This window comes from Podarcis bocagei (genome assembly GCF_964188305.1).
Source record: "Podarcis bocagei genome assembly, chromosome: 2".
Taxonomy (NCBI): Eukaryota; Metazoa; Chordata; class Lepidosauria; order Squamata; family Lacertidae; genus Podarcis; species Podarcis bocagei.
The window spans coordinates 101,016,123-101,041,732 of NC_138126.1; the positions used below are offsets into that span (position 1 = coordinate 101,016,123).

The 25,610-nt window shown below is 42.2% G+C and overlaps 2 protein-coding genes across 8 annotated transcripts in view; one reads left to right on the forward strand and one right to left on the reverse strand.

Moving 5' to 3' along the window:
• The window catches only part of MBTD1 (mbt domain containing 1), a 124,694-nt gene that overhangs the window by 63,183 nt on the left and 35,901 nt on the right, over window positions 1–25,610 (reverse strand). The gene's annotated exons all lie outside the window — the stretch shown is intronic.
• The window catches only part of CSNK1D (casein kinase 1 delta), a 41,145-nt gene continuing 17,210 nt past the window's right edge, over window positions 1,676–25,610 (forward strand). For 2 of the 7 annotated variants that reach the window (XM_081184631.1, XM_081184634.1), the window contains exons 1-8: window positions 1,677–2,003; window positions 8,091–8,201; window positions 9,980–10,128; window positions 13,520–13,748; window positions 14,915–15,085; window positions 16,084–16,232; window positions 19,806–19,977; window positions 20,361–20,500. In XM_081184631.1, coding sequence (XP_081040757.1) covers window positions 1,928–2,003; window positions 8,091–8,201; window positions 9,980–10,128; window positions 13,520–13,748; window positions 14,915–15,085; window positions 16,084–16,232; window positions 19,806–19,977; window positions 20,361–20,500 — 1,197 coding nt within the window. In that variant the 5' untranslated portion in view covers window positions 1,677–1,927. Of the gene's footprint in view, window positions 2,004–8,090; window positions 8,202–9,979; window positions 10,129–13,519; window positions 13,749–14,914; window positions 15,086–16,083; window positions 16,233–19,805; window positions 19,978–20,360; window positions 20,501–20,791; window positions 23,401–25,610 lie in introns of those variants that run through there. The other 5 variants (XM_081184630.1, XM_081184636.1, XM_081184635.1 and 2 more) reach the window with 5 other exon arrangements.

The window sequence follows — 25,610 nt, forward strand, 5'->3', positions numbered from 1 at the left end:
GTCACTGGTGGATACTTAATTTCTTATCGTTTGCTTTCATTTTAAAGCATTCGAAAGACAAACCAGCACTTTAAAAACATTGTATATCAAATAGTATATTTGGTCACTTTACCCCCATCATTTGACTTTCCCAAACCAATCGCTATGGAAGTCAGACAATGCAAAATATGTTCATAATTCTCCCACACTGCCCTACATACCACACCTTAACTGAAAGACACAGTGCTAGTGATTTCAAATAGTGGTTCTTGGATAAAACAATTTATTGCAGTATTTTTATCTTGACAACAACCTTTCATAATATGGGTTAACTATGAAATGTTTTTGGGGGGAATCCTCCTTTAGATACTCATGCCTCAGATCATTTAAGACTCTGACCAGCACTTTTCAGACTCATTGGTAAATAAAGTACTTTACTTTTCTAATGTTTTATGTGTAAAGTGATAACACAGTTTTCTTCTTCCTACCATCTTAAAGAGTAGGAAACAAGTACTGTGCCTAACACACTATGGTTATAAATACATTTTGACATTTTATATATAAAAAGTGTCCACTAAGACTTCCCAAAATTCTGGATCCACATGATATTTTCACTATGTCCATTCTAAAGAGAACCTAAAATGATGTCATCTTGTATTAAATGAATGATGTTGAATGTCAACTTTCATAAGAAACTAAAGAGTCTAGTGGCACCTCAAGAGACAAATCTGTTAGGGCACACAATTTTGTGGACTACACAAAGCAGACTGATGAATACATTCTTAACCTTGGCAATCCAAAGAGCTCAAGTTAGATATAAAAGAGCAAAGTTAAGGTTTGTTTCTTCACGTTACACCAAACACCATAATTAAGTCAGACTGATGCTTATCAGCTGCAAAACATCCAGTGTAAAACATATGCATCGTGGCTCCTCCTATTCATGCCTTTGAGTAAGAACACTATAAAATGAATACGAAGTAAATTCATGAATTCACTTCTCCCAGATGAAAAGGCCCATATTAAAGACAACTCAGCCCAAATGTGAAACCTGTTTTTCAGCCACATCCTGGGGGAGGGTGCAAATCCTGAGCTCAAATCCCAAATTGAAGCGGGGAAACGATAAGAAACAGCTTTACATCTCAAGAATAGCCTTCCTTGAACCACCTTCATCCTTATGATTTCATAACATTTCCGCAAGTTCTCCCACTGCCAGCCGCCCCGCCTCAAGAAAGGACACTGCCATCCATGAATCAATTGGAAACGGTTTCAGATCTTGAGGGTTGACAAACCCCAGCATGTGCTTTGGCACCATCTTTTTACGGGGTTACGTGACGGTATTGCAACCATGCTTCGTGCTATTCCAGCCTCAGAAGCCTATAGAAAAGTTTGTGTGAATAAGCCCAATTATCTCTGACAATACTAGGGCGCAGCCAGCTGCTGCTGGACCCGCCCGTGAGCGGAGCCCTGGTTATGGGGTGGCAGCTGCCTCGGTTCTCACGGGTGGGGCCAAGTCCAAACCCTACCGCGGGGCGAAAGCGGCCAATGAGCCGAGGGGAAGCCCCGCGCCCAGGTTCCAGCGCCCAGCGGTTACCATGGAGACGCGGCCCCTCTCCCTCCCCACCTCTTTCTCGCTCGCGCGCGCGGCCTCACAATCTGGTCCCCCTGACCCAGCTTTCCCTCAGAAGAGGATGCTCCTCCGTCGCAAAGCTCCGCCCCCTGTTGCCAAGGAAGTGAGGTCACATAATATGGCGGCTGGGGCTTAGCTGCGCTGAGGGAGGATCCGGGTCTCGGGGAATCTGCGTCCATCCTCCCCACCCGGGGTGCGCTGTCGCCCCCGAATCCCTCCGGCGTCGAGAGGCGGGGCTAAGGGCCGCGATGGTCTCTGGCGTCGCCCTGCTCTGAGTCAGGGTCCCTCGCGACTGGGTCCGGGTCCTGCCGAGCCGCCTCGATGGAGTTGAGAGTCGGGAACCGGTACCGGCTTGGCCGGAAGATCGGGAGCGGCTCCTTCGGGGACATTTACCTCGGTGAGGGGGCGCCGCTCTGGCATGAACCGAGAGGGGGTTGGGGAAGGGGGGGCGCGACGACGGCCTGAGGGAAGCGGCTGTCTTTGGAGAAGCGAGTTCGGGGGTCGCTTTGCCTCTGGCGCTCTGGTGGGGCCTTCAGGTCGCGGCCCCCCCACCCCAAGCGGACTCTGCTTTCCCGTGAGGTGACAGAGGAACGCCCAAGAAGCGCATCAAGCCCCGTAGCGGGAAGTAAAACCGTCGTGTCCCTCGCCTGCTCAACCACCGCAGTTACAGTCAGGGTTTACTCGGAAGGAAGACCTGGGTATTGCAGGGAGACTGACTTCAGAGCAAGCGTGTTTACAGTTAGCCTTGGCTCGACACGGGGGGAAATGAGGACTGGGAGAGCCCCAGTAGTGCCCAGTTACTTCCTTTGTGACCTTGGGCAAATCGCTCTTGTCTCCTTTCTCTCCCCTCTCTCTCTCTCCCCCCCCCCCTTTCTTCCCCACTTCTTTTATTTGGCTTCTAAGCTGGGGTGGAAAAAAATTCCTGACTGCATGTTTCTGGGCCGAAGGGTTCTGACAGTGAAGTATGAGGTTTGGAAATGCACCAGCTTTCGGTGAAGAAAAATTAATAATACTCAGATGGAGTTGTTTACTGTGAGGCTTCCAGGAAGTAGCCTGGTTTGAAAGAGATAATTGCCTAGGTTTAGGTTATTTTTTGCAAAGTAACTCTTCTCCTTTTGTCACTTGTCATGTCTGCTATAGCTTTTAGCTGAATTGTCACATGGGGAGAAATTACAGGTTTTGCGCTGCTTTCTGGAACTAAGGCACACCTGGTTATTTTCAGCTTAGTCCCCTAATTTTGATGGCAGTGTAACTGTGAACCTGAGCCAGAGGCCTGCTAACTTACATCTTTGGTAATAAATCTTTAATAGACCCTGAGGGATGATGTGGATTTTCTCCTGCATTTTGTATGTTGTAAGCTAGTCTAGGTGTCGCCTTTCAAATTCATAGGCTTTATGCAAAGGTAAGCCAGGGGAAAAAATCTGATAGATGAAACTGATGCTGGCAAATAGTTAATGGTTCAATCCTGCAAAGGCATATGTCTATGCATTGCAGTATGCATTGAGTGACTGTAATGGGATTGCTGACTGTGCATGCTGCTATCTACACAAGGGTGTAAGTCAATCCAAGTCTGAGCTCCTGCGTTTAAAAATACACTAATTTATGCATGTCAGGAGCAGTGAGACCAGTTGTGAAGCCTTCTTAATTCTTGTTAATTGAGAGGGTCCCCACCCTCTTGAAATCTGCTTCAGTGCATGGCTGGCCTTTAGAATATGGATGTGTTAATAACATTAAATAACTTGTGTACTTCTTTGTTCTTCACTGTTGGGGGGCAGATGAGAACAACTAGCACTTTAGTTTTGAATCATTGTACTCTAAAACTGGACATCTGTTTTCAAAGATTGTGGGAATGCAGTTTTCTAGAATCTTAGTGTCACCATCCTTGGTGTTGGTTTTGGCCTACTGATAAAGCTACTTGAGAACAGTTTTAAGGTATTTCTCTACACTACAGGATCATTAGCTATCTGAGAGTTATGAAGTACAGCAGTTATTTTGGAGCTATATATAAGGGTGCGGCCCCAGAAGGAGAAAGGTCGTGCTGTGGCAGCTCCACCTATGGGAGCAGTAGTTAAAGTAGTTGTGCAGGTTAGGAAACTTTGTATATAATCAGAAGAGTTGTTTTAGTCTTGTTCTTAATAACATAGTCCATCTGGCTGTCAAATATCAGGCAGATGTTTCTAGCTTATGTGAGGAGGAGCTACCTATTTGATTATTTTCATTTTGAGAATTAAGTACAAGAGAGGCTGCAGGCATCTGTAGCCTATATATAAAGATGGTGTGTCAAATAGGTATTAAGCACATACATATTTTGGCCATGTGTATGCAATTCGTTAGAATATCAGCATCCAAATAATGAGTCTTTAAATTGTCATATTTGTGAAACAACAGAGAGTAGCTTAAAACAAAGCACTGAAGATGGTTAAATGTTTAACCATTGTAATCCTTGAAAGAAAGAGAAAATCTGCCCAAATGTCTAATTCTGGGACTTTCCCCTAACACAGTGAAGTCTTTCATGCCTATAAGTGAACTGGTTTCCACGTCGCAATAAAGCATATTTAATGTTTAACCACAGTTTATTGCAAATTAGTAGTGGGTGCCTGCTGATCAAAGCTTCCTGCTTTGTTCGTCCCTTGCTGTTGGCCATACTGCTCTGGGAGCAATAAGGCACAAGCTTTGACTTGTATATTCAGACCAGATATTGTGGTTTGTTTCTCTCCGAACAAATTATAAGAGGTAGCCAAGGTTTATTCTTACCTTACTACTCATGATTTGTTTGGGGGAAACAAACTTTGAGCCCAGGTATAGGCAGCACAACAGTCCAAGGCTTGTAGCTTGTTGTAGCAAGGAACATGTGAAAAATGAAGCAGGGACTCCAGAGCAGTGAACACGAGCACGTTGGTCAGTTGTGTTAAACCATAGTTAAGCATTGGTCTCTTGTAAGAATATTTCCCATACTCCTTTATGTATTTAAAAGATGGATAGATACCTTGCCCTCTCACGAATGATTTCCAAAGCAGCCCTTGTAGGTACAATACAATTAAGCCCTTGTAGGTACAATACAATTAAGCTATACTGAAGAAACATTTGTGCTCACTTAGAGTATTGGTATGTTACAAAATCTTCCCAACACAAGATCCATTGTTGCACCCATGGAATGAATGGACTTGCTCTTAGCTGTTCTGCTGTCACTCATGCCTTCCAATCTTCTCAGTTTGTGGAGAGGTCCCTAACCCTCCAGAACAGATTTTGGGTTGGGGGTCACCCAGGGGACTTCAGAGAAGAGAGGAAGGGGGAATCGGTTGCACAAGCAGAACACAACAGTTGGATATTGCCTAATAGCTTTGGTGAATAGTCATCTTTGCTCTGTAACAACTTCCATATTGTATTGAAAAGTAGATCCTAGGAATCCTTGAGTTGAGTTCTTCTGGAACAGCTTTTTAATGTATGGAAGTATAGCTCGCACTATCAGTGTTACTCTGCTGCATCAGCAAGACCAATGCTGTTATTTCTTTGTATATGTTGTAGAGGTCAGTTGGCCTTTGTTACTTGGTTTGAGGCTGTAAGTAGGTATTCCAGATAATCCAGTGCAAAGTTCTGTCTCTAGATAGGAGATGTAGGGGTTTCTCAGCTTCTGCTAGTCATAAAATAAATGTTAATGTCTGATAGGAAGATCTTGAGGTTTTTGGTTTTTCATTGGTGCGGATTCCTTTTATAACAGAAGTAGTTTTTGCCACTTCTTAGTCAGGAAGATCCCAACTCCTCCTATTGTAGCAGAAGCTGCGAGTCCCATGGCAAATTAGTATTGTGCATTAATTTGAAAACATAGCTAACAACTTCATTTGGTGAAATATATCTTACATAGACATGATACTTATCCCAGAATTTGACCTTTAGCCAGCTTCTGTTTTCTTAAGAATTGTGAAATGTTGCCCAGTCACTAGAAACTTTTTTTGGCAGAAAATGTGCTTACCTAAGAGAAGCTTCCTTGCTCAGGAATCTGTACCTAACTGTGCATGGTTGCAGCTGAGCCCCTTCTTAAGTGAATAAAGAACAAATTGCTTATGGCCTGTGGTTTTTGCTTAGTGGAGTTAATATTTTATGTACTGTTCTAAAGATAATATGCAGTAAAATGGCTTGACCCTTTTAAGCAGCATACTTCTTCCTAGTTCTCCCCTATATAAGTACAATATAGAAGGCTTAATATGGGACATGTTAAAGACGACCCCCTGAGTGAGAGAGTGCATGCATGCACAATGTGTGTGCACACCATGTCACAGTCTTCATATACAGTGGTACATCTGGTTGCGAATGCGATCCATTCCAGAGGCCCGTTCACAACATGAAAAGAGCACAACCTGAAGCGCCGTATCTGTGCAGGTGCGCGGCGCGATTTGGCGCTTGTGTGCATGCGCGAGTGGCGAAACCCAGAAGTAACCCTTTCCGGTACTTCCGGGTCGCTGCGGGACGTAACCTGAAATAATGTAACATGAAGCAAACGTAACGAGGTATGACTGTACCTAAAACCAAGTTGTATATTGTAACACTACTGTTGCATTCATTCTGTTTAAAAAAAGTTAATCCCTTGTTACCTCGGATATTAACCTCTCTCTCTTAGCCAAAATCATTATGTGTATAATGTAGTCTGTATGTGAAACACTGGTGCTACATGCAAGAGCCTTCCAAATAAAATCATGTTTAGAAAGGGGAGACAGTGTTTAAAACTAGAAGGCTCAGCTAAATCAAGATGTGAACCTGGAGAAGTCATTGTGCTGTGTGCAATCCGTTGCTTGTCATTGACATTTCCTGTGTCTTGTATGCAAGTGGGCCTGCCTATTCACGAGCGTGGAATGTCCTTATCAGCTTAAAGGCATGCCTTAAATTCGTATGTTCTCTCTCCTCTTGCATTTCGTCTGCTCCCAGACTTAGATGAGACTGAAAGTAGACTATTTTTTCTTTGTTAATTACAGCCCTACCATGCTTGTCTATTTATTTCATAAAATTTATGTGTACCACTTAATTGTTAACAAAAAACCTCAAAGTAGTTTACAAAGGGAATAAAACAATAACATTATCAGTAAAAACAGCTCTATAAAACATTTGAAAGATAAAATCAACTATAAGCTAAAAACATACATCAACATTTTTCATGTAAGAATGTGATTGTTTAGTGTAGCAGCCTACACTTTGGAATTCCCTGCCTATTGAGATCAAGCAGGTGCCTTCACTGTACTCTTTTTGGTACCTGCTAAAAATGTTTTTGTTTAAACAAGCCTACCCTGATGCTTAGAAAGTTGAGGTAATGCTTTAGCATTTTAACTTTTATATGTTTTTAAGTATGGTTGTGAAATTTCCTTGATTTTACTATTTTATCTTTTGTAAACTGCTTTGAGGTTTTTTACAATCAAGTGGTGTATAAATTTTATGAAATAAATAAATTCCCTTTGATTTGTGTATATTAAATAGGACATAATCTGCAGGTGCTCATGATACTGTAGTACAGTACATGCTGCATTACAAAACACAACTTAGTGGATACTGAGAAACTGAGTAATAAGAAACCTATTGAAATCATTGGTTATAAATTAAGGAATTACTTTTGCACACAACAGATGAATGTAGAATCTTAACCATCATTTTAGAGCCCTTATGTCCCATTGATTTTGATGAAGAGCTAATGTGTGAATGGGCTTGTGGACAGGACTTCATCTTCTTATCTTTCCCCCCTGCAGCCAGCTGTGCACACCCTAGGTTTCTCTGAAGACTCCCCCAAACCTCCAAAGCAGTTTTTGAGGGTATATGGCATGGGAACTGCAGGAGGGAGAAAAGAAAAGTTCAGTTGCACAAGAGGAAATCTGTTCTGCTCACTTGCGGACACCCTTGGATACAACCCACTGTGAAATCACTAAGACTTAAATGGGCTTAAGTTTGCCTAGATTGTATCCTGTTTACGCGTGGGTTATGTTCCCGGGCACCGCATGCATCAGTGAAATTGTGTATAATTAAAACCCATTGAAAAAGCCTGCAAACACACCATTCCACCTCTGCCCTGCCCGTGTTCCACCCTTTTAGAGATATTTCATTGATGTCTTTATGACATTTCTGGGTCATACACATATTGAACATGTGTAAACAGGGCTGCCTGTAATGTATAGGTGACACTACCAATGCAAGTTATATCAGTTCAAAAGCATGAGGGGAATGCACATGCAGTGTTAGAAATTAGCTGGGCACCAGGCGCATTTTGCTCCTGATGTGGGTACAATTGCAACCACGTGGAGATCTCTAGATGCCAGGTTGGCGACTGACATCTCCACCTTTTTCTCCAAGGCTTGCATGGTTCACCCCCCTTCTTGGTTATTCCGTACAACTACCTTGTGATGCCAGCAACTGTTACACACATTGCCAGGGTGTATAAGCAATTCCTTTGGTTAGTTCATGTTTGATAGTCTTGGATTTTGAAGTTGTGTTTTCTTCTCTCCTTTAGGGACTGACATTGCTGCTGGAGAAGAGGTTGCCATCAAATTGGAATGTGTGAAAACCAAACATCCTCAACTCCATATAGAAAGCAAAATTTACAAAATGATGCAGGGTGGAGGTAAAAATTATCTGTGCTGATAAGTCATATGGGTACTAATGTTCTAGCTATAAACTGAAGAAGGCAGATAGCACTGCATATGTGCACAAGTGATTTCATGGTTACCTTCCTGCCATGCACTAGGGAGCTACGGCAGTAGAATCCTAAATGTGCTTTCTTAGAAATAAGAGTAGCACTGACTTCATTGAGTCTTTAATCCTAAGTAAGTATGGGTGGGACTTCAGTTTTAGTCTTCATTCTCAATGTTCTAATAAGGTAGGCTCTTGTTTACACAGGGGGTTGTGAGGCTGACAAACAATTGCTTCACTAAGAGTTACCCTCTGAGCCCGTGGATTACCAACACTACCTCAACCTGTCTGCTCGTTACTTAAATGCAAATCAAGTTGTTGTTTATCTGTGACATATTTCTGAGTTGTAATGTTAAAAGAAAGGAACTCTTGAGCTGTAGATCATGAACATGAGAGGTTTTCAATCACACAAATGAGATATATATATTATTGAAATTATGTTCTGACAGTAGTGTCAATCCTGGTTTGACAATCTTAAAACTGGGCAGATCCTTTTACTTAAAGGCATGGTCTTTGCATGTAATACCATATAGGCAAGATACCATTTCACTCTTGAACTTCGTGAGAAGCTTTCTTGTTTGGACCTATACTTTTTCTCAGTAATTGCAAACTGCTTTTTATAGTTTCAGAGGCACAAAAATTATTACATTTGTTTTGCTATAACCTTGAGTGTGGATCTGTTAACTGACAACAGTTAACTACATGGGCATAGTTCTTGCAAGTCTTGTAATTTGCTACTCATTTCAGATGAGTAGCATTGTCCATTGCAGAGTACCTGAATGTGCCTTCCCCAAGTTAGGCAAATATACTCTGGAGATGGGGTTCAGCAGATATTATTACAGTTCTGCATTGTGTTACTCTAGATGATGCATAAATATATGTGCTCTTACTCATACAATCTTGCAATGCTGGAGAGAGAAGCCAAATGCAGACCTGGCACAGTTCCGCTCTGTGCTGGTAACCACTGAGCCAGCTGCTTGCATGATTCAGATTATTTTAAAGTAGGGGTGGGAAATCAATGTTTCTGGACTACATCTCTCATTATCCCCTGCCAATCACCTTGCTAGCCAGAGCTGATGCAACTTGGAGTCCAACAACACCTGGAGGGTCAGAGGTTACCCATCTCTTGTTTAAAGTGTTCTTTATTCTGATCTTCTAGCTTTAATTACCTAGAATTATGACATAGTAATATCAGTCAGAGTGGGGAATGCAGGTAGTGGTGAAAGAATTGAGCAACTCTCAGAACTTATTTGGGGGGAATCTTCTGAAGCTGTAACCAAGGGAACCTCATAATTTCTGAGCCCAGGTTAAACAGCACAGATTTAAAATGTCATATACAAATATGCTATAAAATATTTGTTGAATTCTGAGTATTCATAGCTACTGTAGACTAATTTGATGCCTGATAGTTAGGATTCATAGCACAACAATGGTCTTTCCCTCCCTTTTGGCTTCTTAATAGGGAGTACTTGTACTTAGATAGAAGGAGAAGATCACATCCCATTGGAAGCACATCTATACAAGGTGTCCCAGGACCTTCCTCCAGTTCCAGTCTCTTCCCCCCATCTCCTCCCCCCCAAATGCATACATTTTTCAGGAAGAAAAATGTGCTGTAATTTAGATAATAATCTGTGGGTGTGTCATACATATTTTGTGCAGATACCTTCTGTTTTCACAAAATACAATAGTAATTTTTCCCCTTTTTTCTAGTGGGCATTCCCACAATCAAATGGTGCGGTGCTGAAGGTGACTACAATGTAATGGTGATGGAATTGTTGGGACCAAGCCTTGAAGATCTCTTTAACTTCTGTTCAAGAAAATTCAGCCTCAAGACAGTCCTTTTACTTGCTGACCAAATGGTATTAAAATCTTTGCATGTCTTGATTATTGGGTAGGAGGGCTTCCTTAAATCCTCTCTGCATTCTATAAATAATTGTCTTATATGGAACAATTGTCTTATATGGAACAAAATTTGGGACTCCTTTCTTTCAGAGGGCAGGTAGAAAGCCTACCACTTAAGCTATTCTCTTCATATACCAGAAAATAAAATGTGTCCAGTACAAATAATGCTTTTAAAGTTATTTTTGCCAGTGTGAATCAGACCAATTTAGCTGCAGTGAGAAACATGCTTGTGCTTCTTTAAAATACATACTTTTTCCAAAATGGATTGTTCTCAGGGTTGCAAAGAGAGGCTGTGTAGTTAGTGGCTGCTGGGCTGGATTCTAAAGCATTCACCCGTTTCTAGTGTGTTAGGCTACATTCCTTATCTATCTCTTGACATGAGGGTTTGCAATTATTTTAAAAGCTAATCTTTCCCTCAAGGGGTAACAACAGTCAACACATCAAGTTTTACAGATTCTTCAACTTTATGTTAGGATCAAGTTGCAGAATCTGAGCCTATATGTATTTAAAACTTTGCTGCCACAAAAATTGGCCAGTTTATGCATAATACATAACTTCCTGAAAATGTTATATAAATCAACTTGTGAATTGTTCTTCCAAAATAAGTGTGAAGACATTCTTGGTTTGTACTTCTGCACAGACATAGAAGACAATAAGAACTAAATATGTCCATGAATAATATCTTCACTAATGGATATTAGGATGTCTGTATGTGTGTCCATTTTTAAACCCTTAGGTTCAGAAAGGTTGAAGTAAAACAACAGGACCATAAATATTCCAGTTATGTGTACTGCTACCATTTGAAGCATCTGGAAACCATGCTTTATGCAAGCAAGTGGCACTGAAATGATATAGCAATGGTGCTAGATGACGCCAGGGTCAGTAGTCAGACAGTTTGGGCACTGGCTGAGGCTCCCAGGGGCTTGGAAGAGAGCCCCTCCCTGGACCAGCCACAGCACCATTCACCATCTTGCCTGCTGGACCCACCAATATTTTTCAGCAGTACACAGTTTTCTGCTGTCCCCCGACCTCTTCTGAAGGCTGAGGGGGGGGGGACAAGGGCTTTTCTTCCCACCCCCAGCCTTCAGAAAGCTGTTCTGAAGGCTGGTGGTGGGAAGAAAAGCCCTTCTTCCCACCTCCCGCCCCGCAAGCTCCGGGGACAGGAGGGCTTTGCTGCCGACCTCCAGCATTTTAAAAGCCCCTGCTGTCCTGGGGCGATTTTAAAATGCTGGCGGGCGGGAGCAGAGAAGCAGCCCCCTGCGACCCTCTCCCGGCTGGAGAGGTGACGTGCGCCTATGGCAGGAGCCTCCATAGGCGCGCGTCACCTCTCCAGCTGGGAGAGCGCGCGGGGGGCTAAAGCAGCCCCCTGCGACCCTCCCCCGGCTGGAGAGGTGACACGCGCCTATGGCAGGAGCCTCCATAGGCGCGGGTAACCTCTCCAGCTGGGAGAGCGCGCGGGGGGCTAAAGCAGCCCCCTGCGACCCTCCCCCGGCTGGAGAGGTGACACGCGCCTATGGCAGGAGCCTCCATAGGCGCGCGTCACCTCTCCAGCTGGGAGAGCGCGCGCGGGGCTAAAGCAGCCCCCTGCGACCCTCCCCCGGCTGGAGAGGTGACGCGCGCCTATGGCAGGAGCCTCCATAGGCGCGCGTCACCTCTCCAGCTGGGAGAGCGCGCGGGGGGCTAAAGCAGCCCCCTGCGACCCTCCCCCGGCTGGAGAGGTGACACGCGCCTATGGAGGCAACTGCCATAGGCGCGCGTCACCTCTCCAGCCGGGGGAGGGTCGCAGGGGGCTGCTTTAGCCCCCCCCCCCCGCACGCTCTCCCAGCTGGAGAGGTGACCCGCGCCTATGGAGGCTCCTGCCATAGGCGCGCGTCACCTCTCCAACCGGGAGAGGGTCGCAGGGGGCTGCTTTAGCCCCGCGCGCCCTCTCCCAGCTGGAGAGGTGACGCGCGCCTATGGAGGCTCCTGCCCCGCTCGGGATGGCAGTCCCGGGACGGCAGACAGCTCTGCGCCGGCATCCAGAGCGGGGCAGGACTTAGCGCCCCGCTCGGGATGGCGGCACAGATGTGCCTGCAGTCCCCGGACGGCAGACAGCTCTGCGCCGGCATCCAGAGCGGGGCGGGACTTAGCGCCCCGCTCGGGATGGCGGCGCAGATGTGCCTGCAGTCCCCGGACGGCAGACAGCTCTGCGCCGGCATCCAGAGCGGGGCGGGACTTAGCGCCCCGCTCGGGATGGTGGCGCAGATGTGCCTGCAGTCCCGGCAGGGCAGACAGCTCTGCGCCGCCATCCCGAGCGGGGCGGGACTTAGCGCCCCGCTCGGGATGGTGGCGCAGATCCGCCTGCAGTCCCTGGACTGCAGGCAGCTTTGCGCGGCCATCTGGAGCGGGGCGGGCTTTGCCCCCGGCTCCCGATGGCCGTGCAGAGCCCGCGCTGATCCCGGCACGGCAGACAGCTCTGCGCCGCCATCCCGAGCGGGGCGGGACTTCTCTGCTGTCCCGGGGAGATTTTAAAATGCTGGGGGTCGGCAGCGAACGCTTTGCTCCCGACCGCCAGCAATTTAAAACAGGTCCCCGGAGATTTCCCTATGGGCTTTCGTCTTGCGAAGCAAGCCCATAGGGAAATTCGTCTTGCGAAGCGCCTCCGAAACAGAAAACCCTTTCGTCTTGCGGGTTTTCCGTCTTGCGAGGCATTCGTCTTGCGGGGTACCACTGTACTACTGTTACAGCAAAATCTTTAGAGCCAAAACTCAATCTTACCTAGTTGAAGATCCTTGGAGGTTTTTATATCCCGCTGGGGAGGGCGGGATATAAATAAAATTTATTATTATTATTATTATTATTATTATTATTTAAGCTGATGTTGGATGGCCATCTGTCATGTAAGCTCTAGTTGAGATTTCTGCATTGCAGGGTGTTGGACTAGATGTCCCTCAGGATCCCTACACAGCTCTTTTTGTGGGGGGGATGTCACCCTGTCAGTGCCCAAAGTGAGATCCAGTTAAGACACTAATTCTTGCTTCATCAAAAGACTCAGGAGGAAAGCCACTTAGACTGCAATCTTATACACACGTACCTGGCAGTAAATCCTATTGATCTTAATTAGACTTACTTCCTAGTTGTCATGTGTACAGTTGCACAGTTAGAAACAAGTTAAACTGGCTTGTGGTATTTTAAAAAGGGAGTTAAGTAGAATAAATATTCAGGCATAATAAAGCAAGCAAATAGCTTTTAAGCTTAAACGTTATCAAAGTAGGATTTTAATATTAAAGCCCAAGATAAAGGAGCAGCTGGTTGTTTTTGAAAGGTTTTATATGCTGTAATTCTGAAATTATGTCTTTCTGCAATTAGATTAGCCGAATAGAATACATTCATTCGAAGAACTTCATCCACCGAGATGTAAAGCCTGACAACTTCCTGATGGGATTAGGCAAGAAGGGCAATCTTGTCTACATCATAGATTTTGGGCTGGCCAAGAAATATCGGGATGCTCGAACGCACCAGCACATTCCATATCGTGAAAATAAAAATTTAACAGGAACTGCCCGCTATGCCTCTATCAACACTCATCTTGGAATTGGTGAGCTGGTAGCAGATTATTTTGGTTATTGTTGTAGGAGTGTTCATACAATAAGACATCTGGATAAAATAAATTGTTCTTGCTACCATTGAAAAGAGGGGGCTTTGATCTGGGGGTGAGCCCTGTTGAATCCAGTAGGACTTATTTCTGAATAGATGTTGTTAGGATTCCGCTGTAAGTGCATCAGTGAAACAATGGTCATGCTCTCTAATGCATGTGACAGCCTCAAACAAGATGTTGGGAGTGTTTCATCCAATAAACTTCCATTGGGATAGCTTGGTAGATTTCTTCTTGGGGTCAGACTACCATATATGGGATTGAGAAGAAATTTCCCTTCAGGTCAAGCTTGTAAAAGTTATCTCAGGATTTGTTTTGTTTCTGTTTGCCTCCACTTGCATGCAAGACATAAAACTTGCCTTGCTAGAAGCTGTTTCCAATGGCACAACAACAAAGAACTTTACCATAAAGAAGATTATAGTTCTGAGAGATATGGGTTGGAGAACACTGTGTCTTTCACTGCAGCCTGTGTCAAGAAATTGTGGCTAAGCTTGCAACTTGGCTCAGTGGTGTGAATCATCGTTAGCAGCTTTCTGCAGTATGTCTCTTCTTGGCACTGTGGCTTGGATTGCCTTGGTTGATTGCAGGGCTCCACAGATGTCTTTGCACCCCTCCCCCAGAGTTCTCCATGAATTTCAGGGGATGATGGGGAGAGGTCTCCTCACACTAGCATGGCAAGAGCAGCATTCAGAGACTGTAAAAGTTTCAAGCAAAATGAAATAAGATCCACCTTCTCTCTTCAATTCAGAGGATTTGGGGCAGGAAGGAGCCAGAAGCAACTAAATAATGGTTGCCTTTACACTCAAAGCTGAAAAACCCTGGTTGATCTGCAAGTGTTGTGGGTGAATGATTCTGTATTTCTGTTGTGGTATGGACCTATATGGCCATTTGAACAGTTTCCAGTATGGGATTCTTTAAGAATAATTGTTGGATAATTGCAAGAGTAAACCATTTTTCCATACTGATTTTATTGGCAAGGTTGAAATTAACTATTTAACAATGTTTTTCTTGCAGGTAAGATCTTTGTTGTGTAATTTTTGCTTTAAGCATATTTGAACCATTTCACCAGATGATAGAACCTAATGGCTCCACTCTTCTACTCCTTGTAGAACAATCTCGCAGAGATGACTTGGAGTCCTTGGGCTATGTACTCATGTATTTTAACCTGGGCTCCCTCCCCTGGCAGGGATTGAAGGCAGCTACAAAAAGACAGAAATATGAACGCATCAGTGAAAAGAAAATGTCCACACCCATTGAGGTTTTGTGTAAAGGATACCCTTGTAAGTTTATTCTCTGAAATAGATGTCTTCAGTATTGAGTTCAAAGCTAACTCTTCAGTGGAACTTACATTAACTTGATGTTACATTTTCTGTTACCTCTCTATCTTAGAAATTATTCTAGCTCTTATTTGTATGTATTAACTCTTCCTTGTTATTTGGTTAAAATTTCATTTAATAGTTAAATGAAGGCATGTTGTTTGGCTGCTTTGTAAACAACTTCAACCCCCCCCCCTTTTTTTTTAGTGCTCCCCTCTTTCCAAGGTGCTGTATATGTATGGATTTCTCTCTTGTCTACAATGTTTGGTATTCAATGAGCAGCTTACCATGATGAACAAACGAGTTACATGTTCAGTTAGCACATGTGCACTCACAGTGCATAAGATACCAGTCATTGCTAAAAAGGGAGGGGCTGCATTTTATTTCTTTAAAAAGAAATATATATCTCTCTGTTTTGTTTTATTGCATTTATGAATTACAGTTACATTGCACTTTTCCTCCAAGGAACTCAGGTGGCATACATGATTGTGTTCTTTTAATCCTCACAGCAACCTTGTGAGACAGCTTTGACTGAGAGACAGTGACTGGCCCAAAGTCACACAGCTTCATAGCTTGAATAGAGATTTTAACCCTGATCTGCCAGATCCTAGTTCAGCAACCTGCTAAACTTTGTACCATACTTAATCTTTCTATTGTTTATACCACTGTGGACTAGAATAGGGCTCTCTACACTCCTCTGCAGGTTGCCTCTGCCGTTGTAGCCTAGTAATTTCCCTGATGGTGATACATTGACAGTCATGAAGGATTGTGCTGCATGTGAAAAAACATATCATTTCCCGATTACATATGGGAAAAGCAGTTCACGGTTCTGTCACCTTGGTTACTATGAGAAGCATTGAGCCAATACTTTGGAAAGCAGATGAGCTGATGAATCTGTGCTGGATATTGTTGTTTGCACTGACTTTATGATAATATCATCAGGATTTCTCATTTCTTTTCAGCTGAATTTGCTACGTACCTGAATTTTTGCCGCTCGTTGCGTTTTGATGACAAACCGGATTATTCATATCTAAGGCAATTATTCAGAAACCTCTTCCACAGACAAGGCTTCTCCTATGACTATGTATTTGACTGGAACATGCTGAAATTTGTAAGTAGTCAGTACTTACTAACTTAATTTTTTTTTAATTGTGAAAAACTGAGAGTGAGAGCTTGATATCTGACATTGAGTGCTGGAGGGGAAATAATATATTTCACAGTGCTTGTTCATGTTTGTAGCAAATGGCAGTTTGGTATGAACTGTTACAAGCAATGAAACTGAAATCAGTTTTAGCTTTATAACAGGACTAGTGGTTAAAGTATCAAACTGCAAATCTGTGAGCACTCACCTGGGAGTAAGCCACATTGAACACAGTACGATTTGCTTTGTAGTAAACAGGCTTGGGATGCCTCTGTCAATCCTTGAAGACTGGGGATCTATGTATTTGAGTGGCAGCTTGCAATGTATCCAATTGTAAATAATCAAAGCTGATGATCTGATATTGTCTCATTCCTTGCCTAGCTGTAAGAGGTTGTGCACATTTACCATAATCACTCTGGGGGACCAAATGGGTTCTCTGGGTGTTGTCTTCAGCTATTTTATAATTTGTAATGACCAGAAGGTATGGAAGCTGTAAGATGGCTGTAGAATGACATTAAAATTTATGATATAACTGCATTACTTTGGTGGTCAGCTTGCGGTCACTTACCTTGTAGCAAAAACTTGGAAGCTTTGGAAGGCTTTGTAATTGGCAATGGTACTTCCAAAGATAGAAGTTGCATACCCAAAGAGAAGACATAAATTTGTACTGCATTTGCAGGCTTTCAGTTGCTCACATTTTGTTTAAATTTTTGATTAGCAAGAGATCCTACTTTAAAACAGAAAAAAGCCTGACATTCTGTATTTATAGCAAGACAGACGAGAAAGCAGAAATATTGTATGCTTGTGACAGTGGCTCTAGCTGGATTTCCAAAGTGTTTCTTGTTTCTTCCAAAAGCAAAAACCTTGCTACCTTTTCTAGTTTTTATTAACAAAACACTATTTGCATGTTGGGTCTGTATATCTATGTGTATGTGCATGCATTGTTAGAGAAATCTATAAGTTTGGTTGGGGATTTAGGATTAAAACATGATAGACTCTGACCTGGTTGAGAAGCAGGATACAGAAAAAATGGTAAAGCTCACCGCTTAGCTACTAGAACAAGCATTTGCAATGTTTTGCTTTCACATGTAACCACAAGCTGCCTAGAACAGGGAAGTATCGCTACACAGGGTAAACAGTTTCTTTTAGAAAAAATTGAAACATGTTGAAACTTTTGCTTGTACCTTCCATTTAATTTTAAGGAAGTGAACCCTGTACTTCACGTGACTATGCATAAAAATCTTTTGAAGTCTACATGTCGGCAGAGGACTCTCTGACTCTCATGGGGTCAGAGACCACTCTCTCGGGTACTTGAATAAAGAGCTAAGGTGAATCTGCATGGTTTCTGATTTACACACACATATATGATTAAAATAAAATTAACTGTGTTTTTTAAATATAAAGAACTCGGTGTGTATGAGATGTTGCACAATAATTGGCATATGCATTTCATACTCTTGAGATTCAGTATGCCATTCTTTGTGACTTGCATCCATCTTTCGTCCTTCCCTAACAGACACTATTGAATATCTGTATCTCAGTGTTAGTCATTCTTTCTTCTGCAAATGTGATACAAGTTGATGTCACACCATTCTGTTCTGTCTGGAGCATGTTTACATTACAGACCAAAAGGAAAAAAACTGTCTTTGGATCAGTTCAGTACATTTTAGGTTTGCCAAGGCATTTTGATCCCTAAAAATCCACTCTGAGGCAGAAGCCTTGCTAGAAGGCCATGTGGTGTGACTTGTACACCAGTTCTTGGAACCAAAGCTGGTCTATATCGATCTGTTATACTCATGTGCAGTCACATTTCTTCATGATAATGAGGAAATATTTTGTACATCATTCACACCATAGATCATAGGGGTATCTTTTCAGTGAGATAGTTCATCATCAGGTAATTACTTTATTCTGTTAAGAATTCCCTATTCTGCCTGCCTTTTTGCAGTTTCCAAAAGTGTGCCTAACCCCCTCTCAAAAGCCTGGGCAAAGAGCTGTGTCTTCACTTGTCGACCCAGCAGATAATATTGGTGCAATATGTGTGTCAGCAGGGAGGAAGTCATCCCATAGGTGAGGAACCACCACCAAGAAGGCCTTATGCACCACAACCCCCTATCCTTCACTTGGTGATGGAAGCATAAATGTGACCTCCGCTACAGATGTTAATGACCTGGTAGGCTGATAGAGAAGGAAGTGTTCCTTCAGGTATTTGGCCTCCAGGTCCCTTGGGGCTTTAGATGTGGCAGCAAAGCACCCTAAACTGGCCTTCAGAATAATTTGTTAGCCGCTTAGGACCAGTGTTATGAAGTCTCCCATAATCCATTTTGTTTCTGAATCATTGATTTCCAGTCCAATTTCACACTTTCTGCTTCAGCTGTTGCATTTCCCTCTCTAATTCTATTGTAACATTAGTAAATATTATGCAGACATCAGCAAAAGGCAAAACGTGTTAGGTGATAACTTGCTGGTGTTCATTCCACACTTGGTTTTGTTGTTTTTTTAACAGTGATTACAGTGATTTCAGAACTACAACATATGGGTTTCAGGGAAATTGTCACTTTGCTTCACACCTTTTGCTAATAAGAATGCAACATGGATAGTGATCTCTGTGGTATGGTTTTTGTTTGTTTGATCAAGCAAATTGTTAAGCATTTGGTCTATATGGAGATTGTGCAGTACATTGAGGATAGCATTGGATTCAGTGGAGCTAAAATACTTTCTTCCAGCTGACAAAGCCAAGAATATAAGAAGTGTAATTTTCTCACAGTAACCAGCTTTAAGCACAACAGCACTCTCCCCAACACCTGATATTCAGATGCATGCACTTCCAATACTGGAGGTATCTGCCAAGTAAACCAGCACCTGATATTTCTCCTCTCTACTTTGGGTAGCTACCAGGCTGAATATTTGTGACTGATTTCCAAGAATCATCAACATAAATCCCCTATTCTTTGCTGCTGTATAAGAAGAAAGATGTCAGGATTGACTTTCTTTAAAAATATTGTCTGATGCTACCACTGTTCTTTTGTTTTTAGTGTAGTCATAAAAGTGTTGTGCAACAGCTTTGAACAAATGTATTTTCCAACTTTGAGCTATTTTGGACAAATACTATAGGTACCCGGGTGTTTTCTTTGTATCTTCTTAGCAATTGCAAGTTCCACATCCTCTGGCATCATGGATATGTTCCATGCTGGAAGAGCAGATTTTGTCTGCTCTTAGTAGGTAATATTGTATGAAATTGTGGCAAATAAGTATTTTTTTAATATAAAGAACTAAATCCTGTTAAAAATTTAAAAAATATTGTGACCACCATTCATTTCCCTTTTTAAAAATAGGTACGGGGCTGAGAGAATAACCTGCTACCTTCTGAGTCTGTGTCTGATTTGGACCCAGGGTCTGCTTTTCCCTGCTGACTGTCTTTCAGTGGTCTAGATAAGCTCAGCAGCGTAGCATTGACACTGCAACTACTCTCAACACTGAATACAGGTTTTTAACTAATTGATTCCAAATGTTGGTATAATGCCAAATTACATGTTCTTGCAGGGTGCAAGCCGTGCAGTCGAAGATGCTGAGCGTGAACGAAGAGAGAGAGAAGAAAGACTGAGACACACACGAAATCCTGCAGTTCGTGGCTTACCTTCCACTGCCTCTGGAAGGCTGAGGGGGACACAAGATGTAGCTCCACCAACCCCTCTTACCCCAACTTCACATACAGGTAAGCCAAAGAATGCCTTGAGGTGGGCTGCCTTCTAGTTAATCACTTCTTCCTCTTGCCTCCATTCAACACCTCAAGGCTTTTAGGGGGTTGGGGGGTAGGAGACTCTTCTTCTGCTAGTCCGTTTTGGCATGGTTCTCTTTGAATCCAACCCTCAACATTTCAGAACAGTATTTTTTAACATTAATTTCTTGACTTACAAGCCTCTCCCTTGTTAGGCATCAAAGGGGACTGAGTGCCTTATGGGTTTAATAGTTCTGACATTATGAAGGTGCTTATAAAGTGATGCCTCTGTCGGCTTCCCTTTATTGCAATAGTTTATTTTGTCTAGTAAATACAGGCACAAAATTAAGTTTTACTCTTTTTTTTTTTTTTTTGGTCAGCAAACACATCTCCTCGGCCAGTGTCTGGAATGGAGAGAGAACGGAAAGTGAGTATGCGATTGCATCGTGGGGCCCCTGTCAATATCTCCTCGTCTGATTTAACAGGCCGACAAGATACCTCACGCATGTCAACCTCACAGGTACAAAACAGTTCTGATTTTTTTTATGGGGAAAAGACTAGGAGCTCAGTAATGTCCTTTGACAAGATCAGAGTAAAAATACTCTTTGAGTAGGATAGATCGTCTCACAATTATGTTTAGACATGCCATTCTCTTAGTTGATCTGAATTAGCTGAAGAACTGCTACTTGTGAAGTCCTTAGCTTTCTGACCTTGAAGTTTAAGTGTGAAGGAGGGTGTTGTATAGGTTATTAAAATTGAGGCTGGATACCTCCCTTGTTTAATGCCTTTTTGGATATTTGTGTATTTGCAGGATACAGACTTTTAACAGCCATGGAAATATCAGTGACTTTTGCTATACTATGTGAATCATCAACTGACTTAAATGTCATGTTTTCTTCTAACCACTGCAGATCTCAGAAGCCTTGTGCAAATGAATCAAAGCTATTACTTGTTACATTTCATGCCGAAGAAGGATCAATAAGTGCTCTCCTTTTATCCTTAGTACAGACTCAATTTGTCCAATATTACACATGGGCAATGTAAATTGTAGCCTTAGTCATCAGTCATTTGTTCTGTAGTGTCTAGTTGCAAAGTTGCACCCATTTGGCAATTTTGACATGGCTTGAGCTGTATTTTCAAATAAATTGCCATTTATGGAAAATAGCTACCAGCTTCTGTCTGGTATAAGTGACCATCTGTAATCATATCCGGTATAAGAGGAGTGTGCTTAAAGCTACTGTAGCACTGAAATTGTTATGCCTGTGAAATACGAGGTTGAAAGAGGAATGATCTGTCTTGCATTCTTTGTATTACTTTGTTAGGTGATGGTACTATTCATACTACTTTGATTTTCTTTTCTTGTAGAATTTACTAAAGCTAGAAGTAAAAAATGATTTCCAAATTAGCCCTGGGCATGCATCCTTGTTGAAAGTATGGAGCTAAACTAGACTAGTTGTTGTGAATGAGTCTGTACCTGACTGCAGTAAGCAACCTTCTTGACCATGGGACAGCTAATTGCAGATTGTAACGAATTGCCTACAGCATGCATTACTGGTTTATTTTAATAACCTGTGGCATATGTTCAGAGTATTTCAGTTGAATTACAGCACAGCTCACATAACAGGCTGTAAGTGTAAATTAATGTTGTATAAAAGAAAGAGTATTTTTGGAAGATAAATGCATATCCTGCATGGTTGTGCAGTGGAATGACAATTGACTCCATTTTGTTGGTCATTTTTTTGTTTGTTTCCAAACAGAAGGAAAATGTTTGTCTGGTGCCTGAAGAGAGGATATTCACTAACATGTGTAGCTTGAAACATTCCAGTTTCTTACTCCATTGTAGATTCCCTCACAATATGTGTGCCACACAACCAAACAAGGCTTGGATTTCATGCAAGTCCTACAGTACTTTACAAAATGAAGCTTTGTCTCATGAAAGCCACAGCAGGGGACTCTAGGCTTTCTCATTCCAAAATAGTAGCTAAAAAACCAGTTGTGAATTTCTGAACAGTGATATTGTTCAGGTTTGATTCTAAGAGAAGGGTGTATGTATGAGAACCAGAGAACACACTAAAATTTTGGGAAGGCCAGATCAGGAGAAGAGCCATTTGAAGGCATTGGCAAATTGATCTTTGACTTTGTGTCAGTTGAAGAAATGCTAAAGGAGCAAAAGGTTCTACAGCTGAACAGGACATAAATGTGGATGTTGCAGTTGGTGTTTAGAGCACCAAGCATCAAAACTCAAACAGTCACAAATGTTAGACAAGGGCAGCAGATGACAAAGGAGCTTTTAGTAGCTTTAAAAATAGAAAACCCTCAAACCAGTGGTGCCTGTTTGTTGGAAAGATAATTGAGGGTTAAAAGTTTTTTCGTTAAAAGTATAAAGGAGGAAATGTGTTGATTATGGTTAGTTTGGATTAACTGTTGCAGTAAGAAAAAAGTGAGATTGTTTTACATCATGGCTATAGTGAGTTCTATTGACCACATTGGGACTTGGTTTTTGAGTAAAGATGCATAGAATTGTTCTTTGTTTACTTCACAAAAGTAAATAAAACTTCTGGGTTTTTTTGCTTTTGTTATATCAAAACCATCATAAACTTTTGCCTATGACCAGTAGTTACTGCTAAAGGTATGTAGTTTGACTCTAGCTCAGAACCATCACAATTCCTCAAATGCTAAATAGTATCTGATACAAAGAGCAAAAGCCTTTTGGGAAGACAGTCTTTAATGTAGAATAATATGGAATTTCAAGTTTCAACTCCATAGGAGCACAGATTTTGTCACCCATCACTAGTGTTCGCAATAAAGTGATTAAAGTTTATTATACTATATACTGAGGCTTCAAAATGAAAGATCCAGTCCTTAAACAACACAAGTAAGATTTTCTGGAAGCCTAGAGTCTGTACCTAATAGGCATTCTTTATCATACTGATTATAAATACATTCTTAACACCATACTTTTGCTTGATTTGAATGCTACCTCCAGTCTTAGGCAAAACAGATGATAGCTTTTTGAATGAGTCTCTGAACCTCTTTTTCCTTTTGTTAATATCCAACAAATGTCTACTCCAGGAAATGAATAAGAGGTGTATAAAGCATATTTCCCCCTTCATTCAATATACACTGGCCAGATTCACAGTGGATAAGATCTCCTTGATCCCTACTCTAAGATCCTGGCATTGCATGCTAGGATGGAGCTGGGGAAGATGTTTCTCTCTAGGATTTAAATGGGTGTGTCCTGTGGGTGTATTGCAGACTTGATAATTTTGAAGAAGGAAAAATAAACCTTTTGGAGTTTTGAGACTATCTCTTTTATCTTCCATCTGTAAAGCCAAGCTCCAGCAGACCTCGAAGGAAGAGGAAGAAAGTGCGTATTTTAACAACTTAAATGACCTGGAATAAAGCACTTTTAGACTCTGAGGTGTAGTTCCTTGCTTTCCTTTACACCAGGGCCATTGAAAAGCAGAATGAATTGCATCTAATATCCGCAAATCTTGTTTTTGATCCATTGAACTTAGAAGGCAGTAAACGTCCAATAAGTCTTGTCTAGATCAGGGTGTCTCTTTCCTAGCTCTCTGTTTGTGATGATGGTTTGCATTGCACATTTAATTGGTCATTTTCATCTGAAATGACTACCTTATAAAAAATGGGTGTGGAACTGTGAAGTTTGCCTTGGCTGTGTTAAATGGGTAAAAAGTAGTTTGAAATATTTCTGTACTGCTCCAGCAGAGATCCTAGGACCAATTACAAAAAATGTGTCAATAGACCAACCCTCCATCCCCTTCAAATCATTCATGAGTTCTACCAGCTCATGAATTTAGTGCAGTTTGTTCACTTTTTTGTTTACTTGTTTAAAGTAAAATCGTTTATTTAAAAGCTTAACAACTGATTCAGAAACATACTTTAAACATATTCGCAGTATTTCAGGATGAGACGACTGCTCATTCTGTTCTCAGGACCTCGTTCCAAAAACACCTGACAGGTTATGAGCCAAACAAGACTAAAACTTCAGTTGGTTCATCTTGTAAATATAAATATCTTTGAAACCTAGCTCATTAAAGGTTGAGAATCCCAAAAGTGAAAATCTGAGTAGATAAATTCCAAACTGATTAAGGTAAATTCCCTTCTACTAGCTGTAGCCCTCTCCAGCTGCTTTGCTGCCATTGCCCTTCCTTGTACTTAACATATGTAAGAAGTAAAAAGGTAAAGGGACCCCTGACCATTAGGTCCAGTCGTGGCTGACTCTGGGGTTGGAGCGCTCATCTCGCTTTATTGACCGAGGGAGCCGGCGTACAGCTTCCGGGTCATGTGGCCAGCATGACTAAGCCACTTCTGGCGAACCAGAGCAGCGCATGGAAACGCTGTTTATCTTCCCGCCAGAGCAGTACCTATTTATCTACTTGCACTTTGACGTGCTTTCGAACTGCTAGGTTGGCAGGAGCAGGGACTGAGCAACGGGAGCTCATCCCATCGCGGGGATTCAATCCGCTGACCTTCTGATCAGCAAGTCCTAGGCTCTGTGGTTTAAACCACAACGCCACCTACATCCCTGCTATGTAAGAAGTAGTTGTGGGTTAAACAGTGGAATTCAAACCAAAAAGGATCCACTCCCAGTTTCTGTAGTAGATCATGTTAGCTTCCACTGACTATAAAAACTTCGAAGGATGATTAGTCTGATGGCACTGATGTTCCTTGGTATATGATCCCTGCCTGCTACAAAATGAAGTATCTTGGTATATGAGCCCTCTCGCGTGTACCTCATTCTTCCTAGCAAAGGGCATGTACTTCATAAATTGTTTGAATAATCTGTAATGTGCAACTATTTTTTTCCCCAAAAACTGAGCAAGGTGCTTCACAAAATGGTGATTGTAATGCAGTGGAGCATTACACTGCGTACTTCATGCAATTACAAATGACCCTCTTTGCTAAGTCACAAATGTATGAAATTTCTGTGACCTACATTTTCTATTCAGACTCTTGCAAAAGAGAATGAAGATTAAGAGTATGGAATCCAGCACTTCCTGAATGAAAAGAGATTGGTCTATCACAATAGCTTTTAAATACTGTTTCAAAAATATCCTTCTATCCAAACTTGAGGCTTTTGAGTTTGGAAATGAAAATGTACGGAGTGTAGTGCAGTTGTTTCTTCAATGAAATTGGCTGCGCTTTTGAAATTTGCCACTTTCCTGGGGTGAGTGAGAGTTGCCCCTGCTAAGTAGCAAATGGTACCAGCCCACACTTCCTTTGCCACTGTAACACTGGTGTGCTTCTATCAGCAGAAAACTGGCTATTCTTCTGGCTCTCTGCCAGTAATTTTACATCAGTTGTCTGCCTATGCATCCTTCCTGGTTACTGGCTTGAACTGCTTTCCCCATGCTATACTTTAGTGCTGTTCATGGTAGCCTGTGGGGGCGGGGAGTTCAGCATTGTGGTGTAGAGGTTTAGCAGCAACAAAACACAGGTTGGCTAGTCCCTTAACAGAACTACAGTATACAAATGTGTGACGTCCCTTTCTGCAAATCTCTATGCTGACACACTGAAAGATTAAAGGTCTTGCTGTCTTCTTTCCTTTGAAGATTTCCACTTTAGTACTAATTTCTTTGCTACCACTTTTAGAGAGTTTCCCTTGG